This window comes from Ixodes scapularis, unplaced genomic scaffold (genome assembly GCF_016920785.2).
Source record: "Ixodes scapularis isolate PalLabHiFi unplaced genomic scaffold, ASM1692078v2 PGA_scaffold9__187_contigs__length_104089568, whole genome shotgun sequence".
Lineage (NCBI taxonomy): Eukaryota > Metazoa > Arthropoda > Arachnida > Ixodida > Ixodidae > Ixodes > Ixodes scapularis.
In genome coordinates, this window is record NW_024609884.1 from 82,449,516 (window position 1) to 82,465,466 (window position 15,951).

Below are 15,951 nucleotides of genomic sequence, written 5' to 3' on the forward strand. Positions count from 1 at the left end.
TATAGGAGATACCAACTTCTTGGTGAAATATTAAAGCAGGAATTTGTCAAGGTGCGCAGTGTACGAGATTTTTATGTGCAGAGATTTGCCCCTGCGGACTGCACGCCGGGTACGGACTTTAGTCCAGGAATTATGATAGTCTTCCACAGAAAACCTTAGTCTCAAATTATTTGGGAATAACTTTGGGACAAAGAATATTCGTTTGAACTCGTCTGATCGAACATGGACAGCAGGCAAGACTAAGAAGGACAATTTTAATGTGCTCAAGTGAAGCTTTCGAGCTTAAAGTATCATAATTTTGTTCTCCGAAGTATTATTCAACGACTATTTAAAATGGAAATGCTAATAGCCTTGAAAAGGAAAAATTTGTTATTTGAGGATTTTCTGGAATATGAGAATCCCATTGACAAAGTACTTCCCTACATACCAAGCTGCGACAGCTCAACCGTGTTCTTGTCCACCCGGAGCACTTTGGCACGGACAGCCTGTCCTATTTTGTACAGCTTGTGAACGTAGGGCAGATCCTGTGGAGATTAAAAAGGCCAATGTAAAACTTGCTGAAAAAAAAAAAAAAAAAAAAAAGAACCGCGAAACCCAGCAAGAAAATGAATCCAATACCTCCGCCGGTAGGTTCATGTTCAGAATGGGCAGCTTGGCCATCTTGTCTGTGGACAGTACCAGGAAGAGACTGCCCTCGGAGAACTGCAGAGCAAGTACGGCACGAGAAAAGGTTTGATGATTGGTCGTGAGATTGTGTCTTTGGTCTTTAACGCTGAGACCAGGGCAGGCAACTCACGTGCGAGAAGAATCCTGTCACCGTATTACCGGGCCGGACTTCACAGCCACCTCTGTGGGGAAATAGGCTGCACTCAGTCAAATTCTTGCGCCCTGTGATGGCCAACATCCTCTTGTGCTGCACCGCTGTCTTGCCTAGAATATGCAAGCGGAGTTTGTCTCCTTGCTGGAAGCCTTGCATGGGGTTCTCGCCCTGAAAGTCAAAAACAGTTGGTACTCGGTCAACTGAGACGGAAGCTCATGGTGCGGAACCACGTGTGATGTGTCGTCATCGTGGAGGGGAACTAAGTCGTTAATGTCACTGTCACATGACTGTGAATTTCCAGTGATACATCTAGTACTGCACAAGTGACTTCTTGGTTTTGCTGCTTTTCCTTTTGTCCGGTGACACAAGGTCATGTGACTGAAACCAGATTTTACGCACTGTGAGGTTCTTAAATAGATCTGTCAAAAGTCCTGAAATAGATTAACAGCATGGAAGGCAAACTGTTTATCTCCAATGGTATGTGATGGGCTTTGAACACAAATCCATTCCACAATGCTCTATAAGCAACTATTCATTGTATCTAGTGCAGAACCTCACTAATACATTTTCACGGCTATTACACTCACAAACTCCAGTCCCTTTCAATCCTATGGGGATGAGTATGTTCATTTCCCATTTGTTGTGTTAGCCTTCCTGGTTGTTACATCCAAAAACCTGACACAGCCAAAGCTGCACATTGGGCTAACAGAACACAGTATTCCATTTTGTCTGCTCTCCTTCTTTGTCTCTTTGCGTTGCGCGTGCGCAATTGGGTGTAGGCAAGAAGCGCAACATCCCACATCAACAAACCATTCGAGTGTGATGTCAAAATCAGTGTGAGTCCCTGTGCTCTTTTTCGCGTTAGAATTGTTGATTCTACGTCTTCCTAGCAATGTCTTACTACTTTAGTGGCCTGAGTGAAATTAACAAGGCTCGTTGCACCGAAAAAACTTCATGTAAACGTGATGTGCAGCGATTCATTCTGTGTGAACACAGTATAACGGACACTAAAGCCCGATTCATAGGATGAGATTCTGCTCGCTACTTTCAGTCACGACGTCGCTCAGGCTGCAAAAGTGTGGATGGCAGCTGCGATGCTCGATGCTTATACTAAAAATTACAAGCAGAATCAGACCAAATGAATCAGGCATAACAAGTCGGTGATGGTCACTGATAACAAGGATTAACAACTCCTTTTATCTACTGGTTACATTGAGCCTACTTACCCAAACAACCTTCAAAATAAAAGAAGTTTTTTGAGGCCTGCACTTACTTTGTATCGCAATGTTTTGTCTACTGGCCGCTGTCGTTTGAAAGAGCAGACGACAGTGACCAGATGGCTATTTCATTGTGAAGACACACTGAACATGGACCGCGGGTGATCCGAACAACTTGATGGATGCATTCATGTTGGAACAAAAATAAATCTGACGACCTAAAGTATCCATGAATTCAACCCAAAGTGCTTCCCGCACAAGCAATCGTGGTCTGGGGGTGACTAGTTCTCCCTTTTCACGGCACTTATCTATGTTCTTGGGCACACCGACCAGGAAGAAAACACATGAAAACTGATCTTCCCACCTTTCCTGGCTCTTTTGCTACAGCCCCAGCCACGGCGTTTTGGCAAAAAGGCAGGTTTTAGTCTCTTCCAAAACAACACAAGAATGCCTGTCCCGCAAGGCGACTGCCGCCCACACCCTCAGACTGGAAGTGCACCCAAAGCGCCACCATTGCAGCATGACGTAACAGAGTTGAGCTGGTGTATAGGCTCCAAAAAATGTTACCGCGTTTGCACGACTGTAATTCGGACTTTTTTTCCGCCAAAATCGGTGCCCAAAATTACATGCACGTTACAATCGAAACCAAAAACCGAAACACAAAAGAAAAACGCAACAATGACATAAGGAGGGTGACCCCATCGCCATTCTTACCATCTGTTTCCATCTGCCATTTTGGTATCCGTATCATGCGCATTCTCTTGCCTCTATGGACTCGTGTCTGCCGTTTTAAGATTTAATAACAAAAGAAATTCAACTAGGAGGCTTTATTTAAATGAAAGGACATCACACTGGCAAGAAAAGATAACAATGGGTCAGCACTGCTTGACCTTGTAATCCCAGCGATCCGACGAGCTCGCAAAGTTTTGTTTGGGAGACGACCCTCCCAGAGGCAATGGTCTTGCACTTGTACAAGCGCAAGAAGCGCCGCACATAAAACGCTTCAGACGAAAGCAAGGATTACCTCTGTGGACAGCGAAATACCGCCGTCGGGCTCTGACAACGGCGACTAGTGCACGGCATTTATTTTTGGGTTGTCGTGCGATTCATAAAAGCTGTTCTATGAGGTATGTATTCAATTTTCATTATTTTACCTGCGTGGTTGAATCGGCAGCAATTTACTTTTTGAATATCTGGAAACTAAATCTGCCTGCGTGTTAGGAATGGGGGTGCATTATAATCGTGCAATCACAATTATATTAATACTGAAAATGGTCCAGTGCATTGTAGATACCTAAAATTAACTTCCCACTGCCTCTAGCATTAGTCATGACTTGGCCAAGGTAAGAAACCCACCTCTTTGGGCTGCTCTTTGATCATGGTTATATGGACACGACCCCTTGAGCCTCCCTTGAGGCTGACTTTCAGCTGGAACTTCTCCACAGACTCCACACTGCAAGAAACAAGCAGCCAAACACATATTAGTGCAGTGCCAATAGAGCAGCACTAATTTCAGTCAGCTCAATCTTCCTTCAAAACATCTTGGATTAGGAACTGGCTCACTAAATTGAAGAAAGCAGCAATACAATAAATCTGTGACGGTCTAACAGATGAGGTTGGTTTTAGCGGATTGAATGGCTTGCCAAGACTTAAGGGTCAGCTTGTCAAAGAGCCCCACTAGCTCTTGATTAAACCCTATTATAACATTCAATTTTATATCCTAAAACGAGAGTAAAACAGCAAAACACACTTTTTTCTTAGTAGTGTTCCTTTGTGCAGTGATAGATAATAGACCCTTGCTTATAGCATGCTATAATTCTAAAAAAATTTTGGGAGTTTTAAGCAGCGTTGAATTACTGACAGCTTACAGCACAGGTGAATCTCATGATGAAACTTCCATTGACATAAAGACACCAAGGTGTCGAAAGCATCTGGAGCCAACTCACGTAGCTTCGTGTAACTGCCCATTCTTTGGTGTCGCTGGAGTCAAACTCTCCTGTCGAGGTTTTTTTGACCTGTCAGCTCCAGCCTTGCCATTGGTCAGAGATCTGTCAATTTTAGGCTGGAAGATTCAAAGGCCAAGTCATAGATCTTACAGAGAGCTCCACAGGCTTCAGAGAGACTCACCAAGTTGGGTACTTGAACCGTTTCATCTGCTGACATCTCCTCTGTTGTGGACTCCTGGGTCTCTGCCCTTTCCTCCACGTCCTCATCTTCCATTCCGGAATCTTGCTCAGTCTCACTTTCCACCATCTCCACATCCTCTTTGGCAGCTTTCAAACTGTTCTGCTTTTGCACATTGGGGGCTGTCTCGCAGATGTTCTCTGCTGTGTCGCCGTCTAAGTTGCGCTTGAAGTCCCCGATGACCACGTCTTTAGACAGCCTGTTGACCGCACAGAGGCAAGACGGGTCAAGCTCGCTGCACTCAAACCAGAGAGTTGTTTCCCCACTTACTTCCAAGCCCAAACCTGGACTTCAGCTCCTGTCTGTAGAGGCAGAAGGCGCGTGTCATTCAGGTGCTTCTTCCGAGGAACCAGACACAGGTGTCCCGAAGACAGAAGAACCACGGCAGAGTCTTCCTCGACAGAAAGCACCTTGCCACGATGCATGCTTCTCAGGGTTACCTGCAGTTTCAAAAAGTTGGATGGCTGCCTGCACTGTCCATCTTGGTGCATCCACGTACTCTAGGCCGCCAAACCACAGTGCCAGTGAAAGCCCATACTGCAGACCTAGACATCATAAGTTAAACTTTCGCTCCTGCCAATTTTAATTTAGATGGGCATTGTACCGGTGCAGATTCGTGAAATCAATATACTATGTTATGCATGCTATAGGTCCGAGATTAACGGCTATACTGCACAGGCCTAATTGTGCTCTTACGATGAGACGCAAGTGGTCGTATCTGAATGCAGACCAACTTTCGAATCTAATAAACATACATACAACCAATCTGACTGATTCTGAAATGCAGCCAAACCATGCAATTAAAGAATGCCATGATACATGTGCACGCACACTTTTAGAGCAGTCACTTAAGAAAGATTTCAGGAAGTACATTCATTTGCTCTTTGTTAGTTCTAAACTATCTCAAGGAACAGAGTGCTATGTTGCGTCCAGAGTGTCGAACCGGAACCGAACCAAACCATCCTTTTTACCCAAACCAGAACTGAACCGAACCGAAATCTTCGCCGCCATCTTCGAACGGAATCAGAAAAAAATATAACGGTAACTGGTTCAAAACGATTCACCGTATTATTTTTTCCCCCTTTTTTTTGTTAGTATTACATGACGAATATTCGAGAATAAAAAAATGGCAGCTGTGTTTCTATGCATCGATCGAATCGTCATAAACAAAATTGCAGCGTACGTATAAGAAATTTATGGTTTTCGTGGTGCTTTTGTATTGGCACCATGATTAATCATGTGTGACATGGTCTCGTGTCGTCACGGTGTCAAGGCAAGTAATGTCGCGTCACGTGGCCCCTTGACGTCACGTCCCTACGTCGAGCTGGTTTAAATTGAGAACGTAATTAGATGTATTAGCATTGTTGACACTGTGACGTCACGAGCCCGAGTCAAGTGCTCCGGTTCATGACAATCAGCATCGCCAAACGGGTAATAGCTCTGCTAAATCAAAGATGAGAATAGCCAAAGTCTAACAATGTCTGAAGCTCAGCCCATGCTTTACGATTTGCCAACTCCAGCGCATGATTATGATGAACACTGATGGTATATAATTAGTGTCAGGTCACGTCGCCACTCGCCACTTGTCCTAATTGTGAGTTGAGGAGGGGAAACCCAAGCGGCACAAGAATATTAGGCGAGTATCTACACAATATTGTTGGCAAATACTCAGAATATACAGTTCTTCCCATCCACGCAATGTCTAGACAATATTGTTTCAAAAGCGGGGCAGTACCAGCACAATATCACTGGAGTACCGCCACCGTCAGGCTGAGTACCCACCGGACGCTCAGTATATCTATAGAGTACTAGCAGCGTCGGCTGAGCGCACGCCGGACATTGTGTGTTAATCCAAGGTCAATCGAGTCGTCGAAGTACCCGCCGGATATCGCCCGTATATCCATAGAGTACTTGGAGCGTCGCCTGAGTATCCACCGGGTATCGCGTATGTCAATCGAGCTGGCGTGTCGTCTGAGCACCTGCTGGATATCGCACGTATATCTATAGAGTACTTAGATATCGCACATATATCTACAGAGTACTTGGAGCTTCGGCGCTACAGTCCGTTGCAACTCAAGATGGTAGGGCGGGGGTAAAATGGGTCGGAAAGGAGGAAGCAGACGGAATGCTGGAGAAGAGAGGGGGAAACCTCCTTCTCTCTTGAGCATTCTGTCTGCTTCCTCCTCCCCAGCCCGTCTTGCCCTCGCCCTTCCTTCTCAAGTTGCAATGGACTATAGATATCGCACAATTTATGTGCTACAAAAATATTTTTATTTGCTCACGCCACCATTACGCATCGGGCTTTTTGGCACCTTTATTATCCACACATGTAGATACATTACGCATACCACAAGCATGAGCTGAACAAATACACTCAGCGCATACCCATACACGGCACATACAAACTTCAGCCCAACAGCCCACTAGCCAACACTTCCTAGAAATAAGATCGTAGCGCTCTTCTCGTGACGTCGCAATGGAAGGCCATCGGGGGCGCGCGTCGAAGCAAAGGCAATGCACGTGGATCGACCGCCGTAATGCGCTTTCAGTCACATATGCGTCTCTTATTAGCTAAAATGAATGCTGCACATGACAATGGGTCGAGAAACCATTTTATTACACAGGCAAAGTATTGCACCGCTAAATAATCGGTACGAAATGGCACGAGGTATGCGTATAAGACGTCTATAGAAAAATGTGATTGTTTTAAGTCGAAAACATTAAGTCGCAATTATTGTTGTAGGAATGCATCTTTTATACAGAAATACTTTGGCAAAATGGCGAGACACGCAGTGATTGGACCCAGCAAAACAGATAACAGTTAAAATCAGGTAGACATACTCAACGCGGACACCACTAGACAAGTGTCACTTACGATCATGTAAGCGACTGTTGTTGCGTGCAGTCACTGAATTCTTGCATTATACCCCAGCCACATGGGAAAATTAATGTAATTTCGATCAAATGACATTATGGGGTCGACCAAATCAGCTTGCGACACTCGTATAATCACTCAAGACCGCAAACTGATTAAATCCCAAATCATTTAATGAAAATATACAAACTTTTTCGTGGCAGGGGTACTGAACTTACTATTTAGTCAACTAATTTACTTCTCCCTATTGGCTTGAGCTACCTTAGAACAAAATATAACTTATTTTGTATACAATATTACTGTAACCTTAATACAGTTAAGATTCTAGTATAAACACGGTAACATTAGTATAAATATACACATAGGCACCAACAACGCACTTTCAATAATCACAAACTTGTTATTCACCTTCCCATAAAAACTAGAATATTACCACGCATATTTACAAATGTCGACGCAACAGCACGCGGATAACAACGAAGGACAAGATCCCATTCTATCACGAGATTTAAAAAAAAATAAATTGACTGCAGCACTTTGCTCGCGTCCTACATGACCAAGGAAACCCGTAAAGAAGTTGTTTCTCACCTGTCTATCGTATCCATACGTCCCGCTTTATCCGCCACGAAAACATTTGAACACAAACTCCAAGAAGTCTCTTTGTTGAGAGAGGGTCTGTCGATAATGACCAGTGTCATCGTTGACTAGTTGCCAAATTGCCACACATGTCATTCAAATCGTAGCAGGACTTGTTCCGCGAATCCACGTAAATAAAGTAGTATCAAGCAAAAAAAAAAAAAAAATTACCCGGCAAGCACTTGCAGATCTGGTCGTCTCGGAGAAGCCGTGTCGAGTTCCCACGGTGTTGGAAATCCTTTCCTCACTATCCCCTCTGTCCGTCAATGTCTCACTGCCTCCAAGGAAAAATCTGCGTCCTGGTCTCCACACCGTCTTGTAGTCCCAGCCCCTGGCCCCATTCTTCCTTCCTGTTTGTTCCCCTCCAGGGTCGTCCATTTCCCTCGCCTGAGATCTTTCTTGAGATCTTTCCAGTCGGAGGCTCTGCTGGAATGTCCCTCGCCCGTTTCTGTTTCCATGTGCTTGGGTAACGTGGTCCTCCTCTTGCTTGTGGTGATGGGGAGGAGGCCAGCAGATTGTCACGTCCAAAATGGGTGGGGGGGGGGGGGGGGGCGCCTTCTCCGAAGCGTGTCGCGGCCACCATGAGTCACTGCCCGTTGCCTCTCGCTTTTTGAAACACGCATACAGACCCACACCCGCAAGCGCGCACCTAGCCGGATCTTGCGTTGGGCCCGAGCGCCCTACTTCGAAGGATTAACCAAAGACCGGGTACGTCACAACTGTCTCTCTCCCTCTCCCTTTCCAAGTAGGCTTTCCAAGGCGCCAGCGAGTCTGGTCACGTGCGGTTGAACTAAAAAAGTTGGGTTCACTCTCTTTCTTATTATTCCTCCTCTCTCATTCATGTCGTCCTGTCTCTTTCCTCTTCCCTTTTAAGTTATCTTTTTGGGAGGAAAAAAAAAACAATATTCATGCAATCGTGGTTACCCGGTTTGCGTAAACTATATATCAGGATTGCGTCGGTGCAATATAGCAGATATTCTATGGACATCGACCAGGTGAAAATTGTACCGGCTTTGTTTCAATATCATTTTCGAATCAACCGAAAATGCCTAATACTGCACAGTTATTGTCGATTCAGAAACGATATTCAGAGAAAAACACGGTTCGTGTACCATATATATCATGGTTGCGTCGCCGCAATATAACAGATATTCTGACGATATCAGCAGAATCAAAATGGTACCAGCACAATTTTCCCGATACAACCGAAAAATCGGCAATACTCGCACGACTTTCCCGACCCGAGGCGAATATCGCCCCAATATTGTGTGCTGCCTGGGAAGCTGTTTCTTTCCTTTATGTTTCATACGTCTGCCATTGCGCGAAGAGAAAAACTAATTGGTCTTTTTGCAAGTTACAAACATCAGGGATTAGTTCTTAGTGGTATTTAGTAAAAGTACAAAATGTTTTGACCCATTTTACATGTACACATCACTGAGATACCCAAACATGTTTTCGTTGTTGCTGAACTGCCTCAGATACTTGTCCCCTATATTGAAATAACTAAATGTGACTTATCAATTGGATGTTACAAAGAACTACAAGTGTGTACAGGAGGGACACCTGAAAAGAAAGATCATAGTGGCCTCAGAGGGAGAGCCGAACGTTGACAGCCGCTTTAAGTCTCACAGGACTATCATTATCAAGTTCTTTCCCAAGCTTTGTTTTAACTATACAATTTTTGGGGGTAGAATAAAAGCAATGGAGCATTACTGTTAACAAGTGACACAAATATAACTGTCTAATTAACACTCCCAAAGGGAGGAGGGAGTCCCTCGGGAATAAAAAGTATTATCTGGAGGAGCAACGAAAAAAGAAAACGGGGCGGGGAGAACTACTTTGTTTGCAAGAACACTCTTGTCAGAAAGCGTGTTTTCGTGGATTTAGACACTGGATTTGATTTTCTCAGCAAGAACAAATCACAATGACCACCAGCATAGAGTGCGATGACGGCACGTGGTGAAATACGATGTTCGCAACAGTGGCAGAAGTAGATGTACAAATTGTAAAGTTGTGCAGTATATACAGCAGTCACACTATGATATATGGCAGCATAATAAAATGTTAAAGCGCATGGCTGATAAAGCACAGCATTTTAAAGTGAGGGCCAAAACAAGTGCGAACAAAACCGAATATAACATTAACCTCTTGAAGCAGTATTTCGCAAAGTTTTTTGAGTTTATGCAAGCTGATAACCAAATGTGATTTATGTTAAGATTACAAATCTTCATCTGTCCCTTGTGCTATTTATGTGTAATCGGGAATATCATTGCATCTCTATGCAGTGCAGGGGTGGAACTCATGAAATGTACTTGGGAGCAGCCACGGGAGCAGCTGAAACCGCTATTTTGGAGCAGGTTGGGAGCAGCTAAAACTACATTCTGGAGCAGGCTAGCAGCAGCTCAGATCAGTTTTCATTGCACTTCAGCTTTTGTCTTAGACGAGCACGGGAGCAATTTCAATTGTGCTTAGCAGCACAGATGAACATGAGTGGTTAGGAACCTAGGTAGATTTGATAACAGTGTAACAGATGCGAAAACTTGGCCTTAGTGAGAACCCAAAAGCAAGTGCCATATGTTTCTGAAGATAGTAGGGAGTTGCAGTAGACCGTGTCCACCGTCGCGCTAAGCTTACCAAAGCTTACCGCGACCGGAAACTACCGCTTGCCGTTAGCCTTGGCTGCAGAATTTTGGGTCTCGTTTCCGGGCGCGGTAAGCATAGCGAGATAGCAGACACGGTCTACTACAACTCCCTAGTGTCATTCAATATTTTCTCAGTGGCTTTCAGCTGCTCAAAATGCAAACCAGCACTGCTTATAGCACAACCCACACGTGCTCCACATCGGAGTTATATGCGCGAACCACGTGACATGCGTAAGCAACGGACGTGCAGTTGCGCAGAGGAACAGGGCTACAAATTTTGAGTTTATCCCATTCTACAACTCAATATCGAAGCAGCAGACTACGATTAACAAACTTATCTTATTCTAAACGATGAGCCGAGGCAAGGTTAAAGTATGCCGAGTAGATCTACCACTCGCGTGAAAGCTGCTGGCCGGCAAGGTTTCGGATCGGACCGCGTTTCAGTTCAATCAAATCACGATTTATCTTGCAGGAATGCAGTTCCGACTTCTAACGATGAAGTGCTAAAAGGAATATTTAGCTTATTTGTTTTCAACTGGCTGACGTCCGGATGTCAGGCCGCAGAGCTTCAGGCAATCTGACGCTTAACGATTCGACCTCACCTCGGCCGATTTGCTTAAGGGGGGCGCACTGGCTAGAGGTTGAACTTCTGAACTACTCAAGTGATCGGAATGAAATTTGCAGGGGAGATTTAACTTCAGATGTAGGTGTACTGTGCAAGCTTTCAGCTCTCTAGGACAACTTTACATACCTGCATAAGAAGATGTGTCACTCTTCATTAAGAAATCTATGATATGCAAATGAAGCTATTAAGCACCATTTTAACTGCCTGAGTATAAGGTGGGGGATGTGGGACTTCGGGCTATCTAGTTTGTGGGACTTCGGGCTATCTAGTTTTTATAACTAAAATGGAAATATTTCAGGAAGAGTGATTACCTCAAAATATGAGATGCATATCTGTCCTATGTCAATTTTTGAGAACATAGTTTTTTCTCAATGAGGTCTTTAATGTAAAACAAAATAAGCTAGATAGCCCGATTCCCCAGTAAATTTCAGTTCTGAAACATCTTGACTGTGGTATCAGAATAATTTCACCTTAGAACAAAAGATTCCTTCGTATGACATTTGCAGCAAAAAGTGGAACTGAGAAAAATGCATTCAAACAATGAACTCCTTTACTTTGTTACTGCCTCACATTGTGTCGAAAATATTTTATATCAACGTAACTATTTGGCGCATGGTTATGAAATTTAGTGTAAGGGTGTATAATTAGTTTCTAAAACCGAAAGCCTCAAAATTGAAAAATGACTTTTTTCAAAAAATTTTGAAACTCAGGCCCATGTCCCCCCTTAACCGCTTATGGTTGAAGAATAAGAATCCAGTCGCAGGTCCGTAGCGCATGGAATCCGACCCCCGAGTTTTTTCGTACGCTTCCGACTCGGGATACACAGGGAAAATAAACAGAACAAAAAATTGCAAGGCCGACCACGCTAAATGCACTCATTGTTGCCAATCGAGTCGATAAGAACCGAAACAAAGACAAAATATAATTTTTTTGGCGCACGTTGTGCGATTTGGAGCACAATGTTGCGAGGTATTGGCTGTGGCGCAGTTTCCGCAAAATGGCGCAGGATGGCGCAGACAAATGCGTCTGGTGCAAAATGGCGCAGCCGTTCCACCCCTGCTATTTATTTCTTTTTGCAGTAATGCATCATGTATCGGATTCTTTTGAAAACTACAATTTATTAACTTTCTCTTTCTGCACATTTTGTGTATTTGCGTTCAGATCTATCATGTGAGCACAATGCCCCTTTTTGGCATACCCCACAACACAGTGTTTCACACTGCCAAACAAAGAACAAAAAGGCATGTTTCTGCAAATGAGCTTAACAGCTGGCATATTTTTGAGTAACGTCCTCCCGTGTCGGTTTCAAGCAGTTATTTATTAAAGTAAAATTTATTGATTATAATAAAAATATACTTCATTACTGAAAACATAAATAAAGGACCAATCACTTTAAATATATATCTCATAAGTAAATGCACCCCAAAATTATCTGAAATATGCTCTGCAAATCTTTTCTGTCATTTTATCCTTGATAGATGTGTATAAGTGATTTGGGAGAACCTCACACGAACTTCTGATTTTGAAGCTGATTTAATTAAGTAACTGTGTTTCTGTATATAACTCCTCAAACAAATAGAAATGTGTTATTGAATCCTGTATGTGATGAAGCAATTTTGTGTCGGTGGACTGGACAAAAAGCACACGGGGGCGCATGGCGGAACTATGACGATTATGCTCGCAGACCGTCAGAAAGTGACATATTAAACGCCGTTTGACGATAACTTGGCACTTAGCGAACTGTGGAGGCTGCGGCTCCCGCGACCTAATAAGAGCGCTGGAGTGAGGCACATGACAACATGTCATGGGACCGTTTGTGTCACTGCGCCGAATGCGAGGCCCGGAAGAACCGGCTGTCGTCTGCTAGCCAAGAGTCGTCTGCTGCAAAACCAACCAACTTTGGATGAATGTCCGCCATGCAACATTGACGTCCACTAGAGTAGCGAGCTCGTCGGGAAATGTTCACGAGACAACCATCCGCTCAATTTATCCGTGAATCTGTGGCAGGTGCGATGTTTTGAGCGGAAGCGGCTGATTACAGGGCTGCAATCGTTTAAACATCATTCAAAAGCCATGTTGTACTCGGAAAATGGTTGATCCGAATTAAGTATCATTGAGAAATCACATGTCTTTGTCTTTCTTCCATATCGTACAGCGTAGTGTCAATAGAGATGCAACCATGCGAGTTCAATTGCCGTTAAAAGAAAAAGAAGCCTAGAACTACTTTTTTGTCGCGGACGGCGCTGTTTCTATGGCGGTAACGAGGCTTCTGTGGCCTCGAGCATGGAGTGCCATCACGTGCCTTGCTCCGACGCCCTTATTGGGTCGAACTGTGGGGCTGCAGCCCCCACAGTTCGCCAAGTTGTCGTAAAACGAAGTAGAAGTAGCTGCTATGCTGAGTAGAGTATAAATAAAGTTCCATGTTTTCGGATAAATCCGAAAAACTCTGGAAAACACCCACCGGTAAAATTTTGGTCGATTCGGATTGATCCGATAAGCTCCGAATTTTTTATGTACCAATGCTCCCCCCCCCCCCCCCCCCCAAAAAAAAGGAAAAGAAAACTAAATAAAGACAATATTTTACAATCAAGTTTCATCAGTGCACGGGGTCAATGGTCCCTGGAAAATGCCACCACAGTTATCTTTCAATTCTCGGATCATTGACAAAAAGGGTCTTACCGCTTATCTCGTCAAGGTTCAGGACGACATGTTACTGTACTTTCGGGTCACAACAAAAGCCTCGTATTGCTTTCCAGTTTGGGCCATACTATTTGTGTTTTAAGAGGAAGGAAAATTTGGAGTTTATATGAGTTTATTTTTGTTTCGATCCAAAATCTTCGAAATTCAGAGCTTAATTTCGCAGTGCTTCCTATGAATAATAAATAAATAATATCCGGGTGTAAAAGTGTGCTAGATAAAGAAAAATAAAATGCGCTGATATCGATTAATATTTCTTCAGCTGGATTTGGTGTTGGTGCCATTGTCATTGTGTTTTTGTAACACTGAAAGCTATGGAACATAGAGATTGCATAAAATTGGGAAGGGGGGCACTTGAAACTTCCTTATTACAACCTTTACCAGTCCACCTCGCGTGGCTGCGGGGTAGCAGAGAATAGGATGAGATGAAAGTGCTTCCAAGAGACTACCTACAGGAGTTTATTTTTAAGGTATCGACGTTTATCGAAGCCACACGTGTGTGCAACTTTTGCGGGGGACAAATTAGTAATGGCAATGGCACCAGCACGAAAGCCAGCTAAAGAAATATTAATTGATACAAACTCGCTTTATTTTTCTTTACCTAGCATACGTTTACAGCCAGATATTATTTACTTATTTTTTCATAGGAAACGGTGCAAAATTAAGCTCAGAATTTAGGAGATTTTGGAAGCAAACAAAAATAAACTCCTATAAACTCCAAAAAACACCCTCCAAATTTGATGAAAAATGAACTCTGAAAACACAGAATCCTAAGTATAAAATACTGCTTTGTTCTTTTACAAAAACAGATCAATTAGTAAAGGTGATGCTTATTTGCAAATTGAATTAACCGGCATCTTGTCATAAACCAACCTCAACAGTCAGGCTATGCCAGTTTATCCCGTATAATAAAATGTTAACTTGGGAGCGCGCTATTTTAGGCCAGAGTCAATCTGAGTATGAAGGTGAGTGTATATTAAAGTGAACAAGTTTGATCAGTCCTTTCTGCGTGATCCTTCGCCTGCATCACGGTGCTGAGTGTAAACAATGTTGCATTAGAAAACAAGCGTTGTAATTGCCGCTCAGTGTTTCAATAAAAGATAGACTTGGGGGGGGGCTTGTCCTAAAACTTCTGCAATATTTTGAAAATATGATTGCTTTTAGCTCAGTTGCATCGTCATCATATATTATCGTGAAATGCATTTCGTAAACTAGATTTCACAATAAAGTATATGGTGACAAGGTGGCCATTCCATGATTTTATGCACCGTAATTAATTCCCGAGTTAAAGAGCACAACCACGATTTAACTTTTAATACTGCGACACAAAGTTGTACCAATCAAGGGTATTTTATGTGACCTATCACACTTCGTGACAACCTTTTGATTCAGGCCAGGTGTGTGTGATTGAGGTAAACAAAGGGATATTGAGTCATATAAATGCCACGTCCTGTACGTTAATCTAGATTTTCTTAGAGTGTTTAATCGAAATTAAATAATGCAATTTCTTATTTTTGGTACTTAAAAATGAAAATGGATTGTATGAACGATAAAAAAAACTATACAGTATGGTTAGTCGTTTAACGGCGGAAATAGTGCCTATAACCAAAACAATGCAGAAAATATATAAAAAACTTGGGGGTTCGAACCGCTTTGAACCATTATTTTGGCTCCCCAAAGCTGAACCAGAATTAAACCGAAAGCCGTGAACCCAAACCCGAATTGATAACAATTTCTGTTTGACACTCTGGTCGTGTCTAAATTTACACTGAATCTCATATTTAAATAACCCACCTGTTTCTGCTTGGCTGTCTTGAAGGCTCTAACGGCGCTGGGGTCAAGGCAGACCTTTGCTACTTTAGGTCCCCCTGGCCGGCAGTGAAGAACAATAGCTTCTAAGACATTTCCAGGTGTCAGCTTGGAACCTGGCAAAACAGAACCCAACTCTGTGAATCTCTGGCAACGATTGCTCCATACGCAAAACCATGGTACCTTTCAGGCAGCCCTTGGCAGCCACGGCAAGAAAGCCCCCGTTCACCGTCTCACAGTAGACAGAGTCTGCCTCAGCGTCCACACGTTTCACAACCACCTCGGTCAGACTGAATGTTCGAGGTTGACTTGACCCGCCCTCTGGATAAGAAATGCAGTAATGTTACAATGCTTTTTCGAAATACACAGGATCAGAACGAAGGAACAGGTGGCTGAAATAAAAGTTAACACTTTCACCCGTGAGTTCGGCATGCATGGAAAATAAG

At 43.4% G+C, this 15,951-nt stretch overlaps 1 protein-coding gene across 1 annotated transcript in view; it reads right to left on the reverse strand.

Moving 5' to 3' along the window:
- The window catches only part of LOC8039891 (protein RRP5 homolog), a 56,363-nt gene that overhangs the window by 9,517 nt on the left and 30,895 nt on the right, over nt 1-15,951 (reverse strand). Inside the window, exons 18-26 of the mRNA XM_029974497.3 lie at nt 15,689-15,826; nt 15,491-15,621; nt 4,492-4,661; nt 4,165-4,420; nt 3,984-4,099; nt 3,394-3,490; nt 797-988; nt 619-702; nt 428-524 (exon numbers count right to left, since the gene is read on the reverse strand). Of these exons, the coding sequence (XP_029830357.2) occupies nt 428-524; nt 619-702; nt 797-988; nt 3,394-3,490; nt 3,984-4,099; nt 4,165-4,420; nt 4,492-4,661; nt 15,491-15,621; nt 15,689-15,826 (1,281 nt within the window). The remainder of the gene's footprint in view (nt 1-427; nt 525-618; nt 703-796; nt 989-3,393; nt 3,491-3,983; nt 4,100-4,164; nt 4,421-4,491; nt 4,662-15,490; nt 15,622-15,688; nt 15,827-15,951) is intronic.